Source organism: Chelonoidis abingdonii, chromosome 1 (genome assembly GCF_003597395.2).
Source record: "Chelonoidis abingdonii isolate Lonesome George chromosome 1, CheloAbing_2.0, whole genome shotgun sequence".
Lineage (NCBI taxonomy): Eukaryota > Metazoa > Chordata > Testudines > Testudinidae > Chelonoidis > Chelonoidis abingdonii.
In genome coordinates, this window is record NC_133769.1 from 199,384,747 (window position 1) to 199,409,740 (window position 24,994).

The 24,994-nt window shown below is 42.9% G+C and overlaps 1 protein-coding gene across 3 annotated transcripts in view; it reads left to right on the forward strand.

Annotated features, from left to right (window-relative positions):
• BACH1 (BTB domain and CNC homolog 1) overlaps positions 1–24,994 on the forward strand; it is a 50,319-nt gene that overhangs the window by 13,978 nt on the left and 11,347 nt on the right. For all 3 annotated transcript variants that reach the window (XM_032779713.2, XM_032779714.2, XM_075073363.1), the window contains 3 exons: positions 5,348–5,645; positions 7,889–9,286; positions 17,424–17,630. In XM_032779713.2, the coding sequence (XP_032635604.1) occupies positions 5,406–5,645; positions 7,889–9,286; positions 17,424–17,630 (1,845 nt within the window). In that variant the 5' untranslated portion in view covers positions 5,348–5,405. The remainder of the gene's footprint in view (positions 1–5,347; positions 5,646–7,888; positions 9,287–17,423; positions 17,631–24,994) is intronic.

Sequence of the window (24,994 nt, forward strand, 5' to 3'; positions counted from 1 at the left end):
TTTTCTTACCTTAGCAAATCTTTTTTAAACTTTCCCTTTGTTTTGTTAGTAGTTGATGTTTAACACAGTGCTGTACTGTATTTGCTTTTTTTTTGTTGTTGTTCTCTGCTGTTGCCTGATTGCACACTTCCGGATCCAAGTGAGGTGTGTGGTTGACGAGTGAGTTCGTAACTCTGGTGTTCATAACTCTGAAGTTCTACTGTAGTATTAAAAATCCTCACTTTCTTTGTCAAGGCAGGATTGGTATCACAAAGTTGGCCTTCACAATGTAAAATAATAGACTACGTGATTGTAAAATCAGCCCTGCAGAAGATTGTTTCCAGCCAAACAACATCAGCATCAGTAGTATGAATCTATTCCCTCATCCTACCCTATTTATCTCACGGAGTAATGTCACTATCTAAATGAGGGCCCTGTAGTAGATGTTCAGTTGAGGTGATATACCCTTCCAGCTGTGGGAAAAATTTCCAGCCAACTGTTCTGTGCTGTGCTCAACTTTACTTCCTTTTCTTCAGTAGCTGTTTGCTTCTACAAGACCTCGGTAAGTTCATGGAGGATAGGTCCATCAGTAGCTATTAGCCAGGATGGGAGAGATGGTGTCCCTAGCCTCTGCTTGCCAGGAGCTAGGAATGAGCGACAGGGAATGGATCACTTGATTATTTGTTCTTTCATTCTCTCTGAAGCGCCTGGCATTGGCCACTGTCGGAAGACCAGATACTAGGATAGATGATACTTTTGGTCTGACCCTGTATGGTGGTTCTTATGTTCTCAAGATCCAATTTTATGGAGGCTTGTCATAAAGGACGTGTGGCTTTCCCTTTAATGTTAAGTGTAATCCGCGGAACTTTCTGGTTCTAGTTACTGGTATCGTTGATACCTCACTGCTGTTGCTGACTAGTTAAAAATAGCAAGCATAATCTCAGTATTTTTCATTAATAGGTTGTCTGGATTAGTTTTTTGGGGGGAATGGGAAGGGAGAACCTCCCACTATAACACTGACGTACTGCGTGCTGACAGACTGGGTTGTGGCGTTTTTACTGGTATTAATACTATTACCCCCTTCCTAACCTAACCCAACCCAGCACCTCCCCCCCTCCAAAAACACACACACACACTCTAGTGTTGACAAAACCTTTCAGACTTCTTATAGCATCCCCCAGTGGGAAAATATTACTCTGGCTAACATCAGACTTTGAAGGTAGATTAAAGTATCTTAACTTTAAGAGTGTATCTGCACTAAGAAAATTTTCTAGGCAGCAGTGCAACCAACACTATAGGCTGCAGAGTAGACGGAATGCAGGGATTTCTACCACAGTTAAATGACAGTGACCTTGTGTACATTATAATACTCGATGTGTTTGAACACAATTGTCAAGATTAGCTTTAACTGACACTCTTGGCCATAATGCAGATGTCTGGACAAGTTGTGTTCAGCCTTGTCAGCTAAATGTGACGTACTCTGGTCCCAGCATCGTTTAAGTGCAGTTTAGCAGAAACTTGCTGAATACAGATTGTCATGGTCTGCAAAAAAATTGGGCAGCCTGGTATCAACCAGCTTGTCTTCACAACTTTCTTCCACCATGACCATCTGTGTTCCATCAGGAGTCTGTCTCTGAAGAAGGTGGGATGTACAAACATAGCATAGAGATAGGACTGGAGCATATGAGTGAACTTGGTCTGTGCTAGATGCTGGAAGAGAGCAGATAACAAGGGGCAGAGAGGCTAGGATATCTGGTGTCTGTTTTCCTTGGGTACTCTCCTCTTCTCCACACACATTCTCTCCTGAGTATTTAGGAATATCTGTAGGAAAATGGAATGTATCAGCTCTTCTGCGAGTCTTAAAGTTGTGTTTTAAATCTTGTATTCATGCACTCCTTTAAATATTGATTTACTGGTAATCTGAAGCTTTCCCACCAACCCAGAATCTCTCTCTCAGCCCAGGGATATTAACATTATCAGTCATGTCAGTCTAAACAAATTTTGGCATCAAGGCCATATTTTGAAAACTATTGTTCTTTTACTCTTATAGTTCACTCCTGTTTCTTCCCATCAGGGATGGAGGGGTGACACTTCTACAAAATAATGTCTCGTGACATCAATATAACAATGGATAATGGAAGAATATGTTATAGACGAACTTGAAAAGGCTTGGAGTTTTTTGGGTTTGATGAAACTGCGTGTTCAAACATATGAACGTGTGCATATTGGGAGATGTGTGCAATTTTTATTGTACAAAGCCTTTGGTCATCCAACACTGAGACAGGCAAATTAGAGGAAGAGAGAATGATCGCACAATGTGGGGAAATGAGACAGCAGTGATAAATGGGTGTAGAAGAAAAGAACGCATGCAAACAAAGTGAGGTGGGAAGAGGAGGGGGAAAATAAATAAAGTGGGAAGGAAAGGACAGAAGGAGAGAGATCAACTGTGGAGTGGAAAGAAAATGTTAGTTACCTTGATTAGTTTGGTAGATGGATTAGTTGTAAAGGGGAATTAGGTCCATCTTTTCTTGACAGAGGAATAGTCATTACAGTGCATGCTTGACATTTCATTTTTGAAACAGCTATCTCAATCTCTAAGAATCTTGCAAACATTGCCAGTGCAATGATAAAATTACAAGTAAATGAACTGTCCGTATACCAACCCCCGAGAATATAAAAACATACAATACCTCTCACTATTGCTGGGTATCCCTCAAACCACCATATAAACCAAATATTAAGCAATGTGTATTTCTGGTATTACTCCATAGCAGCATATGAAGTTAAGGATGAATTTTGCCTGTTGACGTAAAAAGAATGCTGTTTTTACATTAGGCATTTTTGAACAATTAAATAAGAATTAGGGCTGTCGATTAATTGCAGTTAATTTTTTAGAGTTAATCGCATAATTTAACTGCGATTTAAAAAATTAATTGTGATTAATCACACTGTTAAACAATAGAAATCCAAAAATATTTAATACTTTTAAATTGGTAGTTTTTCTGTACTTTCAAATATATTGATTTCTGTTCCAACACAGAATACAAGTATATAGTGCTCACTTTATATTTTCTATTTTCTATTACAAATATTTGCACTGTAAAAATGATAAAAGAAATACTATTATTCAGTTCGCCTCGTACAAGTACTGTAGTGCAATCTCTTTATCATGAAAGTGTAACTTACAAATGTAGATTTTTTTTTTTTGTTGCATAACTGCACTCAAACAAAACAATGTAAAACTGTAGAGCGTACAAGTCCACTCTGTCCTACTTCTTGTTCAGCCAATTGCTAAAACAGACAATGTCACCTGGAAGTGAGAACAGCTGGAATTGCAAATATTTACATGTCAGATATGCTAAACATTCATATGCCCCTTCATGTTTCAGCAACCGTTCCAGAGGACATGCTTCCTTGCTGATGATGCTTGTTTAAAAAAAAAAAAAAAGTGTTTGAACTCCTTGGGGGAGAATTGTCTCCTGTTCTATCTTACCCACATTTTGCCATGTATTTCATATTATAGTAGTCTCGGATGATCACCCCAGTGAATGTTTGTTTTAAGAACACTTTCACGCAGATTTGGAAAAATGCAAACAAGGTACCAATGTGAGATTTCTAAGGATCGATACGGTACTCGACCCAAGGTTTAAGAATCTGAAGTGCTTTCCAAAATCTGAGGGGGATGAGGTGTGCTTTCAAATCTCGTAAAAGAGCAACATTCCGGTGCGGAACCTACAGAACCCGAACCACCAAAAAAGAAAATCAACCTTCTGCTGGTGGCATCTGACTCAGATGATGAAAATGAATATGCATCAGTCCCATCTGCGTTGGATCATTATCGAGCAGAACCTGTCTTCAGCATGGACACGTCTTCTGGAATGGTGGTTGAAGCGTGAAGGGACCTACGAATATTTAGTGCGTCTGACATGTAAATACCTTGTGATGCTTTTGCATGGCACTGTTGTAGCTGGCCTGTGCTCACTTTCAGGTGACATTGTAAACAAGAGGTGGGAAGCACTATCTTTTGCAAATTATAACCAAACTTGTTTGTCTGAGCAATTGGCTGAAGTAGGACTGAGTGGACCCGTAGGTTCTAAAGTTTTTCATTGTTTTGTTTTTGAATGCAGTTATTTTTGCACATAATTTGTAAGTTCAACATTCATTATAAAGAGATTGCACTACAGTACTTGTATTGGTTGTAATAAAAAATAAATATAAAATGAGTACTGTACACTTTGTATTCTGTGTTCTTATTGAAATCAATATTTGAAAATGTTGAAAACATCGAAGAATGTTTAAATAAATGGTATTCTATTAAGTGTGATTAATTGCGATTAATTTTTTTCATTGCTTGACAGCTCTAATAAAAATGTCGCTATTTTCCAAGCCCATTTGGAAAAAAGTTAAAAAATATCATGTGAAGTGACGTTTTTTATGTAATCATAATGTATGTATACAAAATTTTTTAAGTGAATCTGCTTTGTGACTTCTGGGTGATCATCTCTGGGCATCAAATAGTAGCTCTGTTTCCATGGCTGTTCAGCTTGTTTTTTCAGGTGCCTCTTTTGAGACTGCCAGTGAGGATGCTTGGTTCTAGTGTCTTTATGATGCAAGCACTTATTCTCTGAAAATGCAAGCATGTTCCTTGTAAGGCCACCAAGCAGCCACGCAAACCAACTAACTAGTTGCAAAATGTTCCATATCTTATTTCCATCTTTTTTATTGTGGGATCACTACATCTGTTAGTCTATAAGGTGCCCACAGGACTCTTTGTAGCTTTTTGAGTTATTGAGTCAGTATTGCAGTATTTAAGTAGCATATTGTAGGATTTCTTTGAATTTGTTTGTGTACCACATTAAACAAACAAAAGCAGTTTATGTAGTATCTTGATGAACTTTGATCTCGAGCCTCTATAGCTTGTTCCTCTTTCAATTTCTGTAGTGCTGCAGTCAGGAAGACGTCTTTATGACATGAAATAAGTATCTGTATTTAGAGTTTTGTGGTAAATTTGTCACTTTTAATCAACATGCATCTTCAAAAACAAATGTGATAGTTTTTCAAATGCTGTTCTCAAATGTATTTTTCCTCCATGAGTGGTAGGAGCAGGATTTATTTAGAGGAAAATAATATAATTAAAGTTAAGCTTACTGAAGAGTGTATTTTGAAACTTACTTAAAAAGGAGTATCTAAACTGTCTTATTTGTTGGCATTTTGTTTAGCGTAGGATCTAGATACTTAAACAGTAATCTTATTTTTTTAAGGGTGAAATATGTATAACTTAAATTGTCCCTTAGGAATTCAGCATTAAGAATACTATGACTTATATCATATACTTATGTACTGTATACATTTTCATGTTTCTTTTCAGGTTTGAAGAATAGAAGAATGTTTTCCACTGAGAGTAGCCCTAATACTTCTGATACACAATGCCTTTAAGCGAGAAGAATAGTGTGGTTTTTGCATACGAGTCTTCAGTACACAGTACCAATGTTCTACTCAGTCTCAATGATCAGAGAAAGCAAGATCTTCTTTGTGATGTTACTATTCTAGTGGAAGATCAGCGATTTCGGGCTCATCGATCTGTGCTTGCAGCTTGCAGCAGCTATTTTCTTTCAAGAATTGTGGGACAGTTGAATGCTGATCTTCTCATCACTTTACCAGAAGAGGTGAGTGGCACTAATTGCCATACTTCTGTACATCACTATATTTATGTTTCTACACCATTACATTAAATTATGCTCTACAATAGGCTGATGTTAACTTTAAGTAACTAATAATCTTAAATTAAGTGGTTTAGGAACTGGGAAATTCATTGGTGAACAAATCACTGCTTCAGAATTGTCATTTATCAAGCATTCAGTGTAAGGATGTGGGGGACACTCAAATGAGAATGTACATGAGCTATTTAACATCAAATTATCTCTTTAAAAAGCTGTAAATGAAATAAATATTGCTTGCTTATAGGATTGTAACTTCTGTTTTGAAAAATATTTTGTGCAGCACAGATGTTAAATTCTCATATTCCCCAAGCTGGTGTGGGCTTCAAATGCTGCTGAAGGTACACTACTACCTCGATATGCCACCTGATCTAACAGGAATTTGTCTATAACGTGGTAAAGCAGTGCTCCGGGGTGGGTGGGGCTGCGCACTCCAGTGGATCAAAGCAAGTTCAGTATAACACAGTTTCACCTATAACGTAAGATTTTTTTGTCTCCCAAGGACAACGTTATATCGAGGTAGAGGTGTATTGTAGATCACTGTGCTTTGTGTGCGCGAAGGGAATACTTTGAATTATTGTATTATTGGAATACATTGTATTATTCACCATTTCAGTTCATATACACAGTCTGCCTTAACACTCAATAAATCAGGTCACTGGTTAGACTTAATTACTTGCCATTACTGCATATATGTTTGGGATTTGAAGATGGGAAGGTTGACATCCTCTTTCCCCTAGTGATTTTACAAGTGTTTGGAGCTAAGTTAGTGTGTTGATTTATAAACAGTGTCACATGAGTAAGTGAAAGTACGCAATCTTTTCATAAATGCAAACTATCTTGTACACTGCTGTCTTCAGAGCATGCTCCAAAATAGTTTGAAACTTCATAAGATGTTTCAGGATTCCTCTAAAATCTGTATCACTATGTGTTTGGAATACTCCGCAGCATACCATTATGATTGGTTTAAAATAGTGATCCCAATCATATTGAGTATAATAGACCCTGATTTTATTCGCTGTTGGGGTCTGCCACCTTTAAGCTGAGTAATACTTTATTCTGCAAGTTGTCCCTTATGCCATGAACAGATTCACTGAAATCAAAAGGGACTACTAAACATGAAGGGTTGGCAGAAGGAGGCAGAATCTGTCCCTAAACCTTTAGGGAAGTAAGAGTATGAGATTGGCATTAAAACTGAAGAGAAAAAACTTATTGGATTCTTTTGGGTGGTATTCAGTGGGTATTGTATTGCTCTGAGAGAGGATTCAGATCCCTAGCAGAAATAGGGTGTGTAGTAATAGGGTGTGGAGCTTTCAGAACTGGACCAGATTCCAGTGAGTCATTAAACTGAGAGTAATTTGTCAGTTTGGTATCTGTTCGGACAGAAATCAAATTTCCTTTTAATGGGAGGAACCGGGGATGGAGGGTATACCCTATGCTAAAGAAGTTAAATAACGAGTCACGACCAAATTCATATTATTACTGATATCAGAGTCGGTGACACATTAGACTGTGAATGAATAATGGTGGCTGCATTTAAAAAGGAGTGTGCTAGATGCCAGGAGTGTAGTGACTTTTCCTGTAAATTATCCTGCAGTACCTTGTGTTTTGAAAGGAAACCTGAAAATCTAATCCTGCTTTTGCATCTGTTTACTGCTCTACAGTGACTAGTGATACTTTTAATCTTTGAGTAATAGTAATATATTGGAATTTTATCAGTTTATTTAACACTGTGAAGCGGAACGCTGCTATAAAAGGTTCACAATAAAATTCTGTCATGTGAAAAGATGGATTTTTTGAGGGAGCTTGGCTAGATATAACTCTTGGTTAATTTCTTCTCTCCTTTCCTCATTTCTGCTCACCATTTTCCCACAGGACTGGATCTGTTTGTTCATTGATTCCTGTTTGACCTGACTGAGCAGGGAATGTTCCTGTGATTGGGGGCCCCATTATCTGTCTTAAGCCCAGGCAGATCAGACATCAAAACTTCGTCAGCAAACAGTTGTAGGACTAGGATAAGCAGCTCCCGTGTCAGTGGGCGGGAAAGATTTGAGTCCGTTTCATACTGACTTCTTGTATAAGAGTGACAGGACTGTGGTTTGTGTCAAGTCTCAGCCTAACGAGAAATGAGCCATACTAACGTTTGTTTTCTTTTTTCTTTTTCTTTTTCTTTTTTTTTTTAAACCAAACAGGTGACACTTAAAGGATTTGCTCCTTTGCTTCAGTTTGCATATACTGCCAGACTTATTTTAAATAAAGACAATGTGTCCGAAGTTTGCAAGTGTGCAAAGTTTTTGGGAGTATATGATATTGAGGAATCTTGCTTTCAGTTTCTCAAATTCAAGTTTTTGGACTGTAAAGCAGACCAGCAGGAATGCCCTAGAAAGAAATGTTGTACCTCACGCTGTGAGAAAGCAAACGTTAACATTTCCCTTGTGGATGATGGGAACCTGGAAATAGATGACGAGGTGGAGGAATTGTTGGAAGCTGAATACACTGCAACTCCTAATTCAAAGCTCAACAAAGGTGAAGAAAATGCAAAAGTATGTACTCATCTCCAAGACAATACCAATCAAACATGCGATCCTGCATATTTAGAAAAAGATAATGTTTCTGGCTTGTTTTCCCTATGCCCAAAATATAGGAAGTTCCAGAAAGCTTTTGGGAGTGACAAAGTCCATACTGGAACCAATCTCTGCAGTATTAAAGATGATCAGGTAACATCAGCTACATCCATTCATCAGAGTGAATCATTTAATGATGCCATACAAAAAGCTCAGGAGTGTACAGCTGTGCAGCTGGTCTCACAATGTGAGGAGACTCAGGTAGAAATGGAAGAGGGGGAGAAAGGTGGGGAGAAAGAAGAGGAATTGATGAGAGAGTCTGTGTCTCAGAGTATCTCATGTCCTACAGAGAAAACAGATGCTGTTTCTCTTCCCCAAAACTCTTCTGTTGCACCTCATGAACTTTGTTCTGCGCCTTTTCTAGGCCCATATGAGCAATACAGCAACTTGAATTTCAGTGGTATGCAAAACACAGTTGTAGCTGAAAAAACTGTGACAGGTACTGTCGTTAGGAATGATAAACCAATCAGTGAAAATCAAGATGATTTGCTTTTGAAGTCTGATTTGTGCGCTAGAGAAGACATAAGCATTACATCAACTAGTGACCGAAGCAGCGTGGAGAGAGAGGTAGCTGAACACCTAGCCAAAGGTTTCTGGAGTGACATTTACAATACAGAGACTGCTTGTCAAATGCGTTTGTCATCTGCAACAGCAAAAGAATGCTCAGAACCAATATATTCAGGAAAAAAATCAGAGTGCCCATGGTTAGGTATCAGTCTCAATGAGAGCCCTGAACCTTGTTCTCAAAGAACTTTTACAACTCTGAACTCTGTCAACTGCCCATTTATAAGTAACCTTGGTACTGAAATATGCTCAAACAGCCCAGAGATAAATAGTGGAGATTATATCCAGGAACCGCAACAAGAACAATGTTCATATACTTGTGTGATAAGTTTGGGAGAAGACTCTGAAACTGACACTGAGGGAGACAGTGAGTCCTGTTCAGCAAGAGAACAGGAATGTGAGGTGAGGACGGTCTGGCTATATTTTTGTTTCCATACATCTGTATGCTCCTTTCTGAAATCTAATTCTAGACCCAATTAGTTCCAGACAGTTTTCTTGCTTGGTTTCAAAACTCAAGGGGGAAAGTACCATTTTATTTCTCCATCTAAAATTGTCGGAAGATCTGTTGTAATACAGTTAGCAATTTTTAAATACTTATGTTGTTGAAAGAGGTTTATTGGAATTCATAATGTCTATGAACTGTGTGGAAAGTACAAGATGAGAGGAGACATGTTGATATTAGAGCTAATTGCAAAATTTTCCTTGGAAAATTATGCATCAAATATGCAGTTTAGTTAAAACTGAATATTTTGTGTGAATGTGTTTTTTTTGACAAAATTTTCATTGGGGAAAAATTGAAATTACTTTTCCAGCTGTTTGATATTGAATTGTTTTGACTTAAATGAAATACATTTTGAAATATACTATAAATGTCAAAATGATTAAGTATTGCCAAAACAAAATGTTTGATATTAAAAGCTTTTTTGAATTTTCATTCCACTGCAAACTTTGAAATCTTGGATTTTTCTTGCAATCAGGTGGCAAATATTTTTTGGAAGGGGGTGGAGAGTGGGGAAATTTGTGGTTTTTGACCAGCTGTACTCTGTATAATTCCAAACTACTTTTATATTGCACTTGTTTCTGCTGCTTTGATTCTGTATTTGTCTGTTTCTTCAACTGCAGAAATTGCTTAGTGCTTGTTTTTGTGATGAATTGAAGCACTCCTGTTTTTCCTGTTCTTTCTTTTCTTTTTTTCCCATCTTTCTCAATGCATTGGTTTTTTTGTTCATATGGTAGAACTTTTACCTTCAATTGAATGTTGTAAGTAATCAGTTTCCACAGACTATGTAGAAAAATGGAAATTCTAAAGTTACAATATGATGCCGTGATGTAGAACTCTTCTTTACTCTAAAGAAGTGTTTTACCTTTCAGGCTTTAAGAACAGATTCAGCCCCCAAAATAAGCAGTGCAAAACTTGCACTGAACGTAAGTGGGGAAACTTCTAGCTAACTCCAGTGTTGAAGTTGGCCCATTCTTTAAATTCATGGAATGGTAAATAGCATTATTGTCTGGAATAGCATTCCGTCCAATTCTTTAGTGTTAGTGATGTCTCTGGTGGTAGCAGTAGAAACCCGTTGAAAGGCTCCCTCCCTGTATTCAGTTCTTTAGGTGAAAGTAAGCTGATAATATTTTTGACATTTTTATTTTTTATTAAGTCTGCATATATTCTCTTAATAGCTTACTTAAAAATATAAAGATTGCATTTGAAAAATAAAGATGGCTTTCAACATGAACCAAACATTCGTGACAGCCTTATAATGTTTGTATGTGTGCATATTTGTGGCAGCTGCTGTCCCCAAAGCTCAAGCATGCATAGTGGGGAGGAGGCTCAATTCTATATATAATAATGGAAAGTGTTAAGCAACCTAAATACAGGAGTTGCAACCAGCTACCCTTACAATAGAAACAATTTAATACACATTTATAGATGTGTATTTGTGTAAAATATATATGCAATATTATATATTGCTAATGGTTTAGGGGAAAATTCAGACTGTGCTGGGGGTGCCTCTAGAAGGTCTTACACACTAACGCAAGATCTCTCAACCTGTAGTTTGGGACCCAAAATTGGGTTGCCAAAATGTTTCAAAGGGTTGCTTGGTGGCTCCTATGGCTCCTGTCCCACAGGGCTGGCTGGGCACTCAGATTTGGCCTAGCTATGATGACTGAGTCTGAGTAGGCCAAATTTGAGTGGGTGGCACTGCAATCCAATGAGCCAGGTCACAACTTCAGTTTGGTCCAGTCATGTGGGCGTGGCAAACTTGTGTGGTGCTGCAACCCTGGAGGTTTGCATCACCGGGAGCCAAGCCTAGCTAGCCCCACAGCGTAGGAGCTACCACTGTGGAATCAGTGCTGGGCAGGACTCAACCGGGCAGAACCCAACTGAAATCACCCCAAGGCCTTCACCGCCATACTATTTATTGGGTTGTGACATGCCATAAACATTTACAAACGGGTACTGAGCCCAAAAAGGTTGAGAACCATTGCACTAACTAATACCTGGTGTGTTATGATCCACTGTACAGGAGTAGATTTTTTTTTGGAATATTCCTTTTTGGAAAACGTGAAATTAAATGAGCAAAGTCCTTGGATTACATCTACTGGACTCTTATCAAAATATCTGCCTGAAATCCTGGAATTCTTCTTCGAGTGCTTGCTCATATCCATTCCAGTTAGGTGTGTGCGCACCGCGTGCACGTTCGTTGGAAGATTTTTACCCTAGCAACACTCGGTGGGTCGGCAGGGCGTCCCCTGGAGTGGCGCCGCTATGGCGCCGGATATATACCCCTGCCGACCCAGCCACCCTTCAGTTCCTTCTTACCGCCCATGTCGGTCGTTAGAACAGTGGAGCGCAGTTTAGCTGACCTCCACTTCCCTAGCTACTCGTAGTTCTTGTGTATATAGTTATAATCCTTTTATATATATATTTATATACTTATATGTTTTTTCTTTACTAGCATAGTTAGTAATAGTTAGCGGGGTTCAGGGAGTAGCCCCTTCCCCGCAACCAGTGCGGAGCCATGCCCGGCTCATGACACCGGTTCTTAATCCGGTGCTGTGGCCTGCCACAGGGCGTTGGCTGACATAGGAGAGCAACAACGTACTCCTGTTTGCGGTGCCTCAGGGAATCGCATTTCACAGCTAAGTGCCCCCATTTGCAAGTCTTTTAAAGCTGAGAACAACATGCAGCAGCACTTTCATTTACCCTCCAAACCTTCCTGCACCGAGCGCTGGCCCCCCTGGCTACTCGGCGGACAGAAGCGCCTCCTCGGCACCGGCCCCAGCCGGCACTGGCCGTTACCGGCACCGAAGTCGACTCAGCACCGCTCCCTCTCCCTGAGGTTGAGGAAGCCCACGACTCCTCCTGCCAGTGCCCGACAGCTCCCCGGTGCACGCCGTGGTCGAGCTCCCTGCTCCTGCTGCTCCCGTGCAAACTGTACCGCAGACAGAGAGCCTGTTTAAGCCGGATTGCCCGGCACCGACACCTGCTGAGGCACTGGCGACGTCAGCCCCGTCGATCCCGGTCCCACGAGATGCCTGACAGCTCCCCGGTACGCACTGTGGTCGAGCTTACTGTTCCCTCCACGCCGGAGACATTTCCAATGGCGAGGGATCTCATTGCCATGACAGAATAGATGCTACCTGAACCCCCGGCACCGCTGGTGCGGGTAATACAGTCTCTTGGCAAGCCTCCTTGATACGACCATCCTCTGTCGGTGCAGCAGAGCGGCACTGTTCATGATCACGGTCCCGCAGACGCTCCAAGTCCCGTTGGCGCTCCCGAAGCCACTTGCAGTCCCGATGCTGTTCTCCTCGGCACAGATCACACTCGCCGCACAGGTCGGTGTCCCGTTCGCCGACCCGATAATCTCGACACCGTTCCGGCTCCCAGCACCGCTACAGGCACTATGACTCCCGTAGCCGCTCCCAACCTCGAGATCTTGGTCGACCTCCCGGCACCACTCTGGTCTCAGGTCCGGATCTCGTTCCAGTACCAGTGCGCCTTCCGGTACCGGTCCCAGGTGCCGAGTTGGGCAAGGTCTGGTAGAGTCAGAGACTCTGCCCATGATTTTTCAGCACCTCCATGGCCATCCGGACACGCATCAGTGTCTTCCCACGAGGACAGCTCTTATGCTCAGGACCGCGATTCTGGTGTGCCCACCAACAACCTGAGAGCCCATCAGGACCTCCTATGGAGGGTAGCACTCAATGCAGACCTCCAGGTGCAGGAGGTCCCGGAGGTAGGGGACCCGGTAGTGGACATTCTATTGGCGGTTGCCCCACTAGAGGGACCCGACCCGTTTATTCGGACCATCCAGGCGAATGCCAGTATTCTATGGAGGGTACGACTACTTGTCTGTCCGTCCTCCTCCCTGCTCCCTAGTCATTCAGTTGGTTAAGAAAAAGGGAACGGCATGGCCAAGAGGCGCCAGCCCCGAAATCGAAAGGGGCTAGGTGAATGACCCTACTCAGCTGCAAGGTGTATTCTACAAGGGCCTTGTAGCCCTGCGTGGCAAATCAATAAGCCCTGCTTAGCCCCTATAATCATAACACCTGGATAACGGTGAATAAATTTATGGAGCTCCTCCATCAAGACTCTGGCCAAGAGTTCACTGCCCTCTTGGAGGAAGGGAAAAAGGCAGCCAGAGCTTCTCTCCAGGCCTCTTACCATGAGGAGCATCTCATGGCTTCAGGTTCAAACCTACCAGCTTTCTTACGACTTACCATTTGTTGGTAAAGGCCTCTTTGTGGTGAAATCAACCCCAGGCTGCAAAGCCTGAAGGCAACAGGGTCTAATGCACTCTCGGCGTGCATACGCCGACGGACCCTGCTGCAGTGCCTTTCGTCCTCCAGCCACACCAGCCACACTACTTGTGGGACCTAGCCACAGATAGACTTTGGGCAGACGGGGCGGCTGAGGTGGTCGCAGACGACTGGCTCAGGACCCCTAGAGGGGCCAAATCGAGCCCCTCAGCAATCACATGACTGGGGACAAAGACAAACTTCCGAATAGAGTGCATCGAGGCGTGGCGTACTGGTTACGAGCGGGGATAATCCCACTCCTCTTTCTCTTGGCGTGGTCCCAGGTTAACTTCAGTTCGCTGTCAACCTACTACCATGGTGGAGTATGGGTAGTTGACCCGTCCAATTTGTCTCCAACCCCCTGTCCCTCTCAGGGACTCCTCTCGGGCGCAATTCTCTCTACAAAGAGGTGCAGAACGCTGATGGACTCGAAGGGGGCAATTAGTCCCTTATTCCCTAATCCCCCGACTCGTACAGAGGTCCCTCATACTATCCTAGACCTTACGAGGACTCAACCAGTTTATGATAAGTTGAAAAGTTCCGCATGGTATCGCTGGGAACCATTTATCTGTCCTTTAGATCAATCTGGAGACTGGTATGTCACCCTCAGTTATGAAGGACGTGTACTTTCACATTGCCATCTTCCCCTCCACACATGAGGAGATACCTCCGCTTTCTAGCCCTTGTTTTTTTTGGTACTTCCAGTTTACGTTGTCCTGCTGTTTGGCCTTTCTACAGCCCCACAGGCATTAAACCAAGTGTGTGGCCAGTAGTCGCCACCCACTCCGCCGACGTCGGATATGCGTTTTCCCGTATCTGACCATTGCGCTTATATATGAGAAGACTCCAAGACACAGTGTCACTCGCAGCGGTTGTGGGCATAACATGCAAGGACCTATTCACATGTCTAGGCCTGATGATCACTATGGAAAAGATCCACTATCTGGTTTCGCGCACGCAGAGGTTAGACTTCCTAGGGGCTATTCCACTGGAGCACATCCGAGCTAGCCGGATCCTGCTTACCACAGCCACGGTTCAGGCGATGGCACCGATATTCGAGGTCTGCAAACTTTCCCAACGACTTCGGTCTTCGCACTTGTCTCGGTCTCAGCTGGGTCCCCAATGGCTGCCTGCTAGTTTGTAACCAAACATAAGCTCTGCCTCTCTGCTCTCCACAAGTTTGGCTCAAATCGGCGTACCGCCCGGGGTACAGGGGCCCAAGTGGTCAACTACAGTCACCATTCCTCAAGCACACCCTAGGCTCCCTAGAATGTGGCTAGCTCCCTCCCTGGTGTGGGCAGGGATGCCGCTCCATCCGCCCCAGCCCTCACTGTCCCTGACGACGGATGCGTCATCTCTCGGCTCAGGTGCTCACCTCAGTAACCTTTGAGCTTAAGGCCTTTGGTCTTCTCAGGAGCTAGCGTTCCACATCCAATGTCCAAAAATGAAAGCTGTCTGCCTGGTGTGCCAGGGGTTCCAGCAGCAGCTGCGAGGCCATGGCTTCTCAGTGTTTACAGCCAGCACAACGGCCATGTACTACATGGTCCTCCTCCTTTTGTCAGGAGGCCATCCATCTCTGGGACTTTTGCATAGCCCACTCGATAAATCTGGTAGCATCCTTTCTCCTTGGCGCTTCGACTCAGCAGGTCTTTCCTGTCTCATGAGTGGTCGCTCTGCCCTATGTGATGCATTCTATTGCCAGATGTGGGGATTTTTCCCCACATATGGACCTGTTTGCTTACCGCGAGAACAGGAAATGTCCGAGGTTCTGCTCCTTTCAAGGTCTCTCCCCGGGACCGATCTCGGACGCTGTCCTCATGCCGTGGAAGGGCCAACACCTTTATGCCTTCCCACCGTTCCCCCGGCTCGTTGGGTTCTGCTCAGACTTCGCAGAGGCAGGGCACGCATCATCATGATCACTCCAGCGTGGTCCAGGCAGCACTGATACACCACGTTACTTGGCCTGCCAATAGCCTACCCAATTACCCTGTCACTCCACCCAGACCTCATACCTCAGGACCATGGCAGACTTCGCCACCCGGACCTGCAGTCTCTTCACCTCACGGTGTGGCTGCTACATGACTATCGGGGTAGCAGGAAGCCTTCCACCTGGTCAACGTACCTGGCCATGTGGAAGTGTTTCTCCTACAGGTGTGAAACGCTTAAATCTTACTCCTGCTGAGGTCTCGATCCCCTCTATTTTGGACTGCCCTCTGGCCTACATCAGCAGGACCTAGCAGTGTCATCGCCGAGGATACACTGGGCAGCCATCTCTACCTTCCACCCAGGCTAAGGTGGTCGTTCTGTGTCCTCACACTCTATGGTTTTGAGGTTCCTCAAGGGCTTGGAGCGCATACACCCTTAGGTACGCCGCCACAGCGGACTCAACCTCGGGACTTCAACCTGGGTTTAAGGCCAGACTTTATGTCTCTCATTCGACCCTTAGCGACCTGCTCGCTGCATTATATGGACAGTACTGATCTTTGAAGACAGCTTTCCTCGTAGCCTGTTACATCGGCCAGACGAGTCTTCGAGCTGAGGGCTCTTTATGTGGTTCGCCATATCATTATGTTCAAAAGACAAGTGCAGTACGATCCACCTGGCTTTCTCTAAGGTGGGTTCAGCTTTTCATGTTAACACACTCAACTCGCGATGGGAACAACAATTGCACTCCCTGGATGTCTGTAGAGCGCCGCATTTATGTATGAGCGGACAAAACCATTTTGTAATAACCCATTCTCAGTCAACAGTAGCAGACGAAGGAAAGGCCCTACCTGTTCTCCAGAGGATCTCATTTGGGTGATGACGTGCACCTGTCACTTTGTGTTTTGTGATTTGGCTAACATTTCCAAGCCACACATCACATGCATATCTACCCAGGCTTCAGGGCTTCAATCTGCGCCTTGCTGGACTGTGTCTACCCACGGAGAGATCTGGTCGCGCAGCTCCATGGTCCCTCGTCCCAACCCCTTGCTTCGCAATCATGCTCTGGTTCAATGTAGTCAAGAGATACTGCCAGCCTATAGGCTCAGCAGTTTTACATTCAGGGGGGGGGGGGGGGGGGGGGGGGGGGGGGGGGGGGGGGGGGGGGGGGGGGGGGGGGGGGGGGGGGGGAGGGTGCCATATTTCACTCCGACCACGCTACGTAAGGCGTGGGACATCACCGAACTAGGACGATGGATATGAGCAACGTCACAAAGAAGAAAAGATCGGTTATCACCTTTGTAACTGTTGTCTTCGAGGATGTGTTTGCTCATAGTCCATTCTCACCCCGCGCCTCCTTCCCCTACCTGTCGGAGTAGCCGGCAAGAAGGAACTGAAGGAAAGCGCTGGGCTAGGCTAGGGTATATAGTCTCGGTGCCATAGCGGCTGCCACTCCCACTCCAGGGGGCGCCCTGCCGACCCACCGAGTGTTGCTAGGGTAAAAATCTTCCGACGAACGTGCACGCAGCGCGCACACATCTAACTGGAATGGATATGGGCAGCACATCTCGAAGAACAACAGTTACAAAGCTGAGTAACCGTCTTTTTTATTGATGTGACTGTGCAAATGTGATGACAGATTACTTTTGCCTCTCTGGTTAATATTGGTGTTCTAGTTCTGCTCATGTTCTTTCAATTAAGTTGCTTTTTATAAATGTTTTATTAATTTCAAGAAATCTCTCTAGTTTAGCTGATTTTTAATTTTGCTTGTATCAGTTTCCTCCTTGGTTCAAAACTATATTTTATATTTTAGGTAAAACTGCCATTTAATTCACAAAGGATCATTTCACTTTCTAGAAATGACTTTCAGTCATTTCTGAAAATGCACAAATTGACTCCTGAACAGCTGGATTGTATCCATGATATCCGAAGGCGAAGTAAAAATAGAATTGCTGCACAGCGCTGTCGTAAGAGAAAACTTGACTGCATACAGAATCTTGAATCTGAAATTGAAAAACTGGTATGTATAGAAAATTTCTTAACAAAATCAGACTCATCCCTCAAATTAGGTTTTGGGTTTTTTGGGTCAGACAGCTTGGTCAAATGTGGAGTAAGTGTGTGTTTTTTAGCTGCCTAAAGTTAGGCACTCAACGTTGAAAGTTTTGTTCGCATACAGCACTTTCGTATAGTAATTTAATGTTGCTGTACTGATGCTCTGTAAAATAAAATAGTAGACACCATATAGATCAAAATGGGGTATATTGTCTTTAAAGTTATATTCTAAATAGACACTATAGCTGGGTAGCACCAAAACTGAAAGTGGTGGTATTTAGCATACGCCTTGTTAGTACTGTAATTTCTGTTTGGATTTGTCATCCATTTTTTCTGTAATCTATTTTAATGTTTGTTTGGGAGGGGTAGAAACTGTTTATAGGCTTCCTTGAAGAAGCATGTTTGTTAAACTATTTAAAAAAAACAAACTACAGATGACTTTATTTATTTATTTTTACTTTTTTTGGTCTCATGACTACAGAGACAAGGACATATGTATTCCTATGTAGTTAGTTATTTCCCAAAACAGTGATTCACAGTCTGTTTAATGAAGTTGCTGAGAATTTTTGTATGGAATAATTTGTAAGTTTTGATACTCCTTACTGTAACTAGTTTCTCTCTCCGTCCCCGTGGAGTCTGCTCTCACCACAAAGCTCTGCTATGTCAACTGACATCCCACATAGCTTGGACAAACAGTTAGTTGAGCTTTGTGGTATGAGAGCCGACACCGTAGCTTGGGCTGCAGAGATGCTTCCTGAGTTTTCAGTATCATAAATATGAGCTTCCTTTGTAGTAAGCAGTATTTAAAACTGTTGGAGGAGCAAGAGAGGTAAGGTGGGTCTCAAAGCAGTGAGCAGCTTCTTATCCACAGTAGTAAGTTTACGGTGACAAGTCAGTGTTTGTTTCCTGTGAATCCATTGTAGTAATCTTATGGGAAGTACTGATGTAGGAGGCAACTATTAGATCAGTGTATGACTGTGCTTCCTTCCCGAGACAAATAAACATTCTACTCTTGTCAACTTGGAAAAAACTGTATAGGGTGATAGTCTTGTTCCTTTCCCTTTCCCTTCAGTTCTGACTTCAAATTGTAAAAGTAATTAATATTTTTCAGTTTCACTTGCCATATCTTGAAAAAGATTGACTAAATGGAAAAGGCCATTGTAACTTTTTAATGTTCATATACATTTTTAAATTAAACCATAATGTAGAATAATTTGCAACAAGCAGGCAGTGTTTGCCTGAGAAATCCCCATCTTTTTAGCAGGTTGACCTTGGGCAGGTGACCTGTTTCCCAATTAAATATAAGGGAGATAGGAGAGGATCCGGAGTGTGGACTTTGAAATGTTTGAGGGAGGAACGCTAGTAGCAGCCAAACCTGGAAAGAATTTGATCGTTGTAACCTAAATGAGCTGTTAATCAAGCCAAATCTCAGAAGGATGCTGAACTTGGCCTACACATTCTGCATTTGTAGGATTAATTTAGGAAAGGCAGCCACTCACAAAATACTTGAGATATGTCTGGCAAAGCAGGCATTGAATATTTGCCATAATTTCACTGCAAGTCAGTATAGAGCTAAGAGCGTACAGAGCTAGAGTGTTTGCATTTTGTAAATGGACTTAATCTTACTTGTTCAAGGACACATCTATTACACAATGTTTTTGTAAGATAGCACTATATTTACTTGAAATACCTTAAGCAGAAGAAACAATTGTATATAGTTTTAGTTTATATTTAAAACTAATTGGATGCTTTCGCTAACTTTCTTACGTAGCTATAATAAAATCTGAACTGAGCAGATGTTTAGTCTCTCTTCAGTTGCCCACATAGTTTCCTCTTAAAGGGTAATATTGATTTAATGTAGTAATTGCATTTAAGCATAGGAGACCTAAATTTCTTGCAGCAAGAAAATTAATGGGAGTACAACTTGTCGTCTTTTCCTCATATTTCAGTTTTGTTTCTTTTGAATACTGTCCATATGAGTGCTCCACTTCAGGTGCGGGTGAATCCCACCTGGCCTTGATCAGAGATTTCTGGTAGCAGTAGTCATTCGGACCGCACATGCACCAGTCATTTTGCCCTGCACCAAGGGTATATAGGGCTGTACAGGCAAACCACCCTCAGTTCCTTCTGAACCACGTCTGCCTGAGATGGAGTGTCAGCATGCCTGCTTCGCTATTAATAAGTTTATTGCCTTTTCTTCTAATTTAGTTAGCCCTTTTTTTGTGTTTCATTAGTGTACTTGTCATTTTTACTTCATTTTTATTTTGTTGTTTTGAGGATTTTAGTTTATTCCTTCTACACCTCTTGAGGGAATCCTCTTTTTCCTCCATTGTGGAATCATGCCAAGGTCATTAGGATTTAAACATTGCCTCTTATGCCAGGAAGCTATCTCAATCAGTGAGACATTCCCAGTGCATTTGCTGCCTTGGGAGTGTGGGGAACGCATTCCCCCAGAAATGTAGTCTTTCTGCAGCCCTTTAGAGCAAGATTCTGAAGAATCAGGAGATCAGGCTTAAACTGCTCATGATGGAGTGCTCTCTTCACACTGCCTTGGATCTGGATCTAGGGAACCTCCTGCCCCATACACCAGCTTCCCAGTGAGCATCATGCCCCATCTACTTCAGCACCGTCCTAACCCAGGGCTGGGACTGGGAAAGCCTCTAAGAAGAGTTCTGCTTCTCCTAGGAAAGCTGCTGTCTCAAGGAGATCTCAGTCTCTGCAAAAGTTGACCATTTTGGAGCCCACAGGTCATGGTCCGGGTTCTGTTGAGGCTTCAGGCTCCTCCATTACCAGTAGTGCTCCCAAAACCTGAGCTCTTTGAGAAGCCACTGTTCCAAGCTGGTTTAGGTACCTAAACCATCTCCACTACAGTCTAAGCTCAACCAGAGCAGCAGGGAGAAATACCTGGCTTCTGAGAAGACTGTACCATCTGATCTTACTGTTCAATCTCTCGTGCCTAGCCACATGACTTCCTTAGTACTGCAGAAGTCTAAGTGGCCTCATACTACTCAGTGTTTGAGACTGTCAACATAATCCTTACCAATGATTTCTATTACAAAGGACTCATTGATGCAGGCCCCATTTTTGGTTCTGACAACTCAAGTACTGCGAGAGCTTAGGTACTCGAGGGATCTGCATGTCTCCAATGAGCCAGCATCTCCCTTCTTAATGGGTTGTGTGTGCTTGTTGATACCAAGATTGTCAGTCATAAGAATTGCAACTTTCTCTGGTACCATCCCCTTCCTTAGCAGAACTTCCTTAAATGCTGTAACAATCAGACAGGAACAAGTTCATGACTCTTTCAAATCTAGTGGCAGAGATTCAAATAAGCCCACAGACATCCATGAGCAATTGTATCCAGTTACTGGGAGACATGGCAGCTTGTGCCTTGTGACACAGCTTGCCAGATTATAGGTCCACTGCTTCCAGGGGTGAGTCAGAACAATTTATACTCCAAACGGACCAGTCTAGACAGATTGGTGTTGGTCCCTCAAAAAGGTGGGACTCCCTAAGTTGATGGAAGGATCCTCACAGCATCTGTGTAGGTGTTCTGTTCATTCAGCATCCTCCAATCACTACCATAAAAAATGAGTCTTCTAGGATGGGAAGCACATTTAGGGATGCACAGCATTCAGAGCAGGTGGTCTACACAAGAAGCTCATTTGCACACTCATCTCCTGGAGCTGAAGGCAGTCAGGAATGGCTGCTTATACTTTCTACCATTAATCAAGAGCACATCCATCAAAATCATGACAGGCATTGTAGCCTGCATGTTGTATATCAACCAGGAAAGGGGGTGGGGTGGAGTGGGCAGAGGTTCCCTTTTCTTTGTGCTGGAGCAGTGAGGCTATGGAACTGATATGAGAACTGATGGGGAATAACTAGTCCCATTCTAATTTCCCCATCTTACCTCCCAGGCATACAAATCACCATGGCTGGTGACCCCAGCAGGTACTTCTCCCCAGAATATGAATGGGAGTTAGACTTGTGGACTCTCAATCGTATTTTTTCAAACTCATTGGTTTCTGGAGGTGGACTTTTTTACCACTGTCACCTGCAAGAAGTGCTAACATCATTCAAGGGGAGTATTGGGCCTTCTGTTTCTGGGAGATACTGTCTTTGTTGCATGGACAAGGGACCTCCTTTATGTATTTCCTCCAACATTACTGTTGTTGAAAGTGGTAAACAAGATAAGATAAAGTGAAGATTATACTAATATCTCCAATGTGGCCCCAGCAGGCTTGATACGCTTACCTGATTCACCCTGTGGGTTTTTCAGCAATCTATCTTCTGGCCATTCCCCACCTTCCTGCTTAAGATTCTGGTCAAATTCTCCATCTCAGCCTGAGAATTCTTTGCCTTAAGGCTTGGTTACTCTGAAGCTCGCAGGAATGAAAACTTCTTGTACTACACAAGTATAACAGGCATTACAAAACAAACATATCTACATGAGTTACTTACCTCCAGAAATGGTAGAGATTCCACCGTTGGTGTATCTAACCATGCTTTTGTGACTTATCTCTCCCTGCTGTCCTTAACTCTGATCTTTTTAAACTCAATAGTTATCTGAGTTTTATCAGAGTACACTTAGCTACTATAATGGCCTTCCATTCCTCATTGGGAGAAATTCAAATATTTGCTTATCCCACAATGAAGAAGTTCCTTAAGAGATGGAGTTTTTCCTGCAGATTAGGGGACCTATCCCTTTTTGGGATTGGAACGTTTTATGAGGACCCCCTCTTTAGCTTCTTTCGTCAGCTGTCGATTAAAATGACATTCTTTGTTCTCTTGCTGATGTCTAGTCCATTCTAGATATGCGCATTCCCACGTTATCGTGGTCGTCAGAGATTTTTGCCTTAGCAGTATCCGTAGGGTCAGCAGTGGCGCCCCTTGAGTGCTCATGCATTGGTATATCAGGTGCTGCTGGCCCTGCACCCTCTCAGTTCTTTCTCACCACCTGTGATGGTTAGTCGGAGCACCTTTCCTTTCATTAGAAGGGCTAGCAGTTTCATTTCTACTGACTTAGAGCCTTAAGGCTTTATAAATATTTTGTTCATAGTAGTTATTGCTAAGTAGCTACCTGTAGTTAGGAGTTAGTCTCAGTGAGGGGTTCACCCCAGGTGGGACATGCCCAAATCTCCTGGGATAAGCCCTGCGTGGACTGTAACAGACCTATGCCTGTAAGTGACCCCCATAGCAGCTGCCTCAAGTTCTTGGGGGAGGACATGAAGGACAAGTACCGTATTTGTAAAACCTTCCGGCCCAGGACTCAGTAGGAGCAGGAGATTTGTTTTTGGTCGTTTGCTATCTTTTCCACATTACCCCTGCCTCATTCAGTGCAGTTCAGTGAATGAGACTGTTGTTTGTAGGATCCCTCTTTCGTTTGTGGCAGAAGTTGGTGGGTGTGTGGCAAATGAGGTCCGAGGCTTCAGGAAGAGAAAGGGCAGTCTCGTGATTCAGGCAGTTGAATGCCACCCTGGGGAACTGATTTCTATCCCTGTCTGTGCCACAGAGTTTGTATGTGATGCTAGGCGAGTCATTTCAACCATAGTTCCACAGATGATCACTAATTTAGTGTACCTTGTTTTCTGGATGCCCAGTTTTAGACCCTTGAGTCTGATTTTACATAAGTGCTGAGTACTCATAGCTGCACCTGAAGTCAACAGGACCTGAGCTTTGAACATTAAAAATGCTGTGTAACGCTAAGTATTTGGTAGGGACAAGGAGAATTGGATCCTATGCATCTCAAATTGGGCACCCAAAATCTATGGTTATATCCGGTAATTATTATTCACTGTAGATAGAAAAATACCTTAACTGGAAATATTTTCTGGAGATTTAGGGTTTACCAAGCAACAGTCCACATCAGTTTACCAATACAATATGCAACTAAGTGCCTCGGCATATGGAAGATTTGTGTATATGTATTGACTTCAGAAAGGAAGCAGCAGCTACTGCTAGCTTTGCTTCCCTCTGCTGACTACTGGAAGTGGGATAGCAAAGCACTGATACTGATTAGCTGAGGTGGGAAAGACTGGCAGAAACTGCTTCCCTGCAAAGTGCCACTAAAGAGATCATCAGTTTTCTCAGGAAGATAGTAGTCAAGGTTGGTGTTTGAAGCTCTGTTGCAAAAGGAAAGCTTGGAGGAAAGGAGAGAATATGGAAGTAAAACTTAAAAATATGTTAATTGTTTATGAATGAAGGAGTCAATGTAGCATAGTGAGCTTGTGGATAAAGACGGTTTTTTGGTCTGTGTGTGGGTGGTTTTTGTTTTTTCTTTTTTTGTGTTTTTTTTAGAGTTTCATTTGTTTGAAGCTGCATCAATCTATATTGGACCACTAAGTCTTATGCTTGTTTAATCTACATAGCCCCCTGCCTCTAGCCTAGTCCATCTCTGCCATCTGGAGAATTCCAGGTTAATCACAACTTGATTTTACTGCTATCTGTTTCATTTAACGTTGCTCTTTCCTGCCTCTACAGTCTTTCTTCTTATCCTCCTCTGTGACCTCCCCTCATCCTAATTGTCTCATCAGTCATTCCTTGCCACCTCCATGTCAGTTTCTTAAGCCACTCCTACCCTGATGTCCTCCACTTCCACCATCCATCTTAAAAGCCTATAAAACGGTCACAATTTAGTACAAAATGAACAAAAAATCCACAAGCATTTTAAAATTGTCTAAGCCCTCCATAGCATATGAATGTGCACATAAATTGCATTTTTCTTCAAGTGCTTGCAAATGTCCGTTGCACTTTGTGTGTGAATACAAGTGCACTGAAGCTGGAGATATTTTTCCTATACTGGAACTTGTTGGGGTTGTGCATGTGCCCACGAAGATCTGCTAGGCAATGGTATCAAGGGGCACAGATCCCTCAACACCCATGCTCCCCCTAGTTCCTTCTCACTGCCTGTGGTCAGCATTCAGACCATGTGTGAGCTAGTCATGGTCTTACCCACTTTCTCTTTAGAGAGAGCTTTTTTCTGAATGTTGTAGAAGTAGTACATGGGTAGTTTTAGCGTACTTTAATCTCTTTTAGCCAGAAAAAAACCTCTTAATCTTCAGGGGCTAGATGATCAACAGAATCACACAAGAAGACAACCAGTACTAAGGTTAGAGCTAAGCTGCTCCAGCTATGTGCTCCCTTATGTTCCATTTGTAGTTTAGCAATGTAGAGCCATTGACTCCAGCATATAATGTGTTACTGTTGAGACTCCATCCACTTCCAGACCTTTTGTGACGTCAGCTTTACCTACGATGCATCTTATGCCCTTGGTACTGATGACACCTGAACCACTTTTGCCTGTCTGTGCCAGACTCACCATTGATGCAAGAT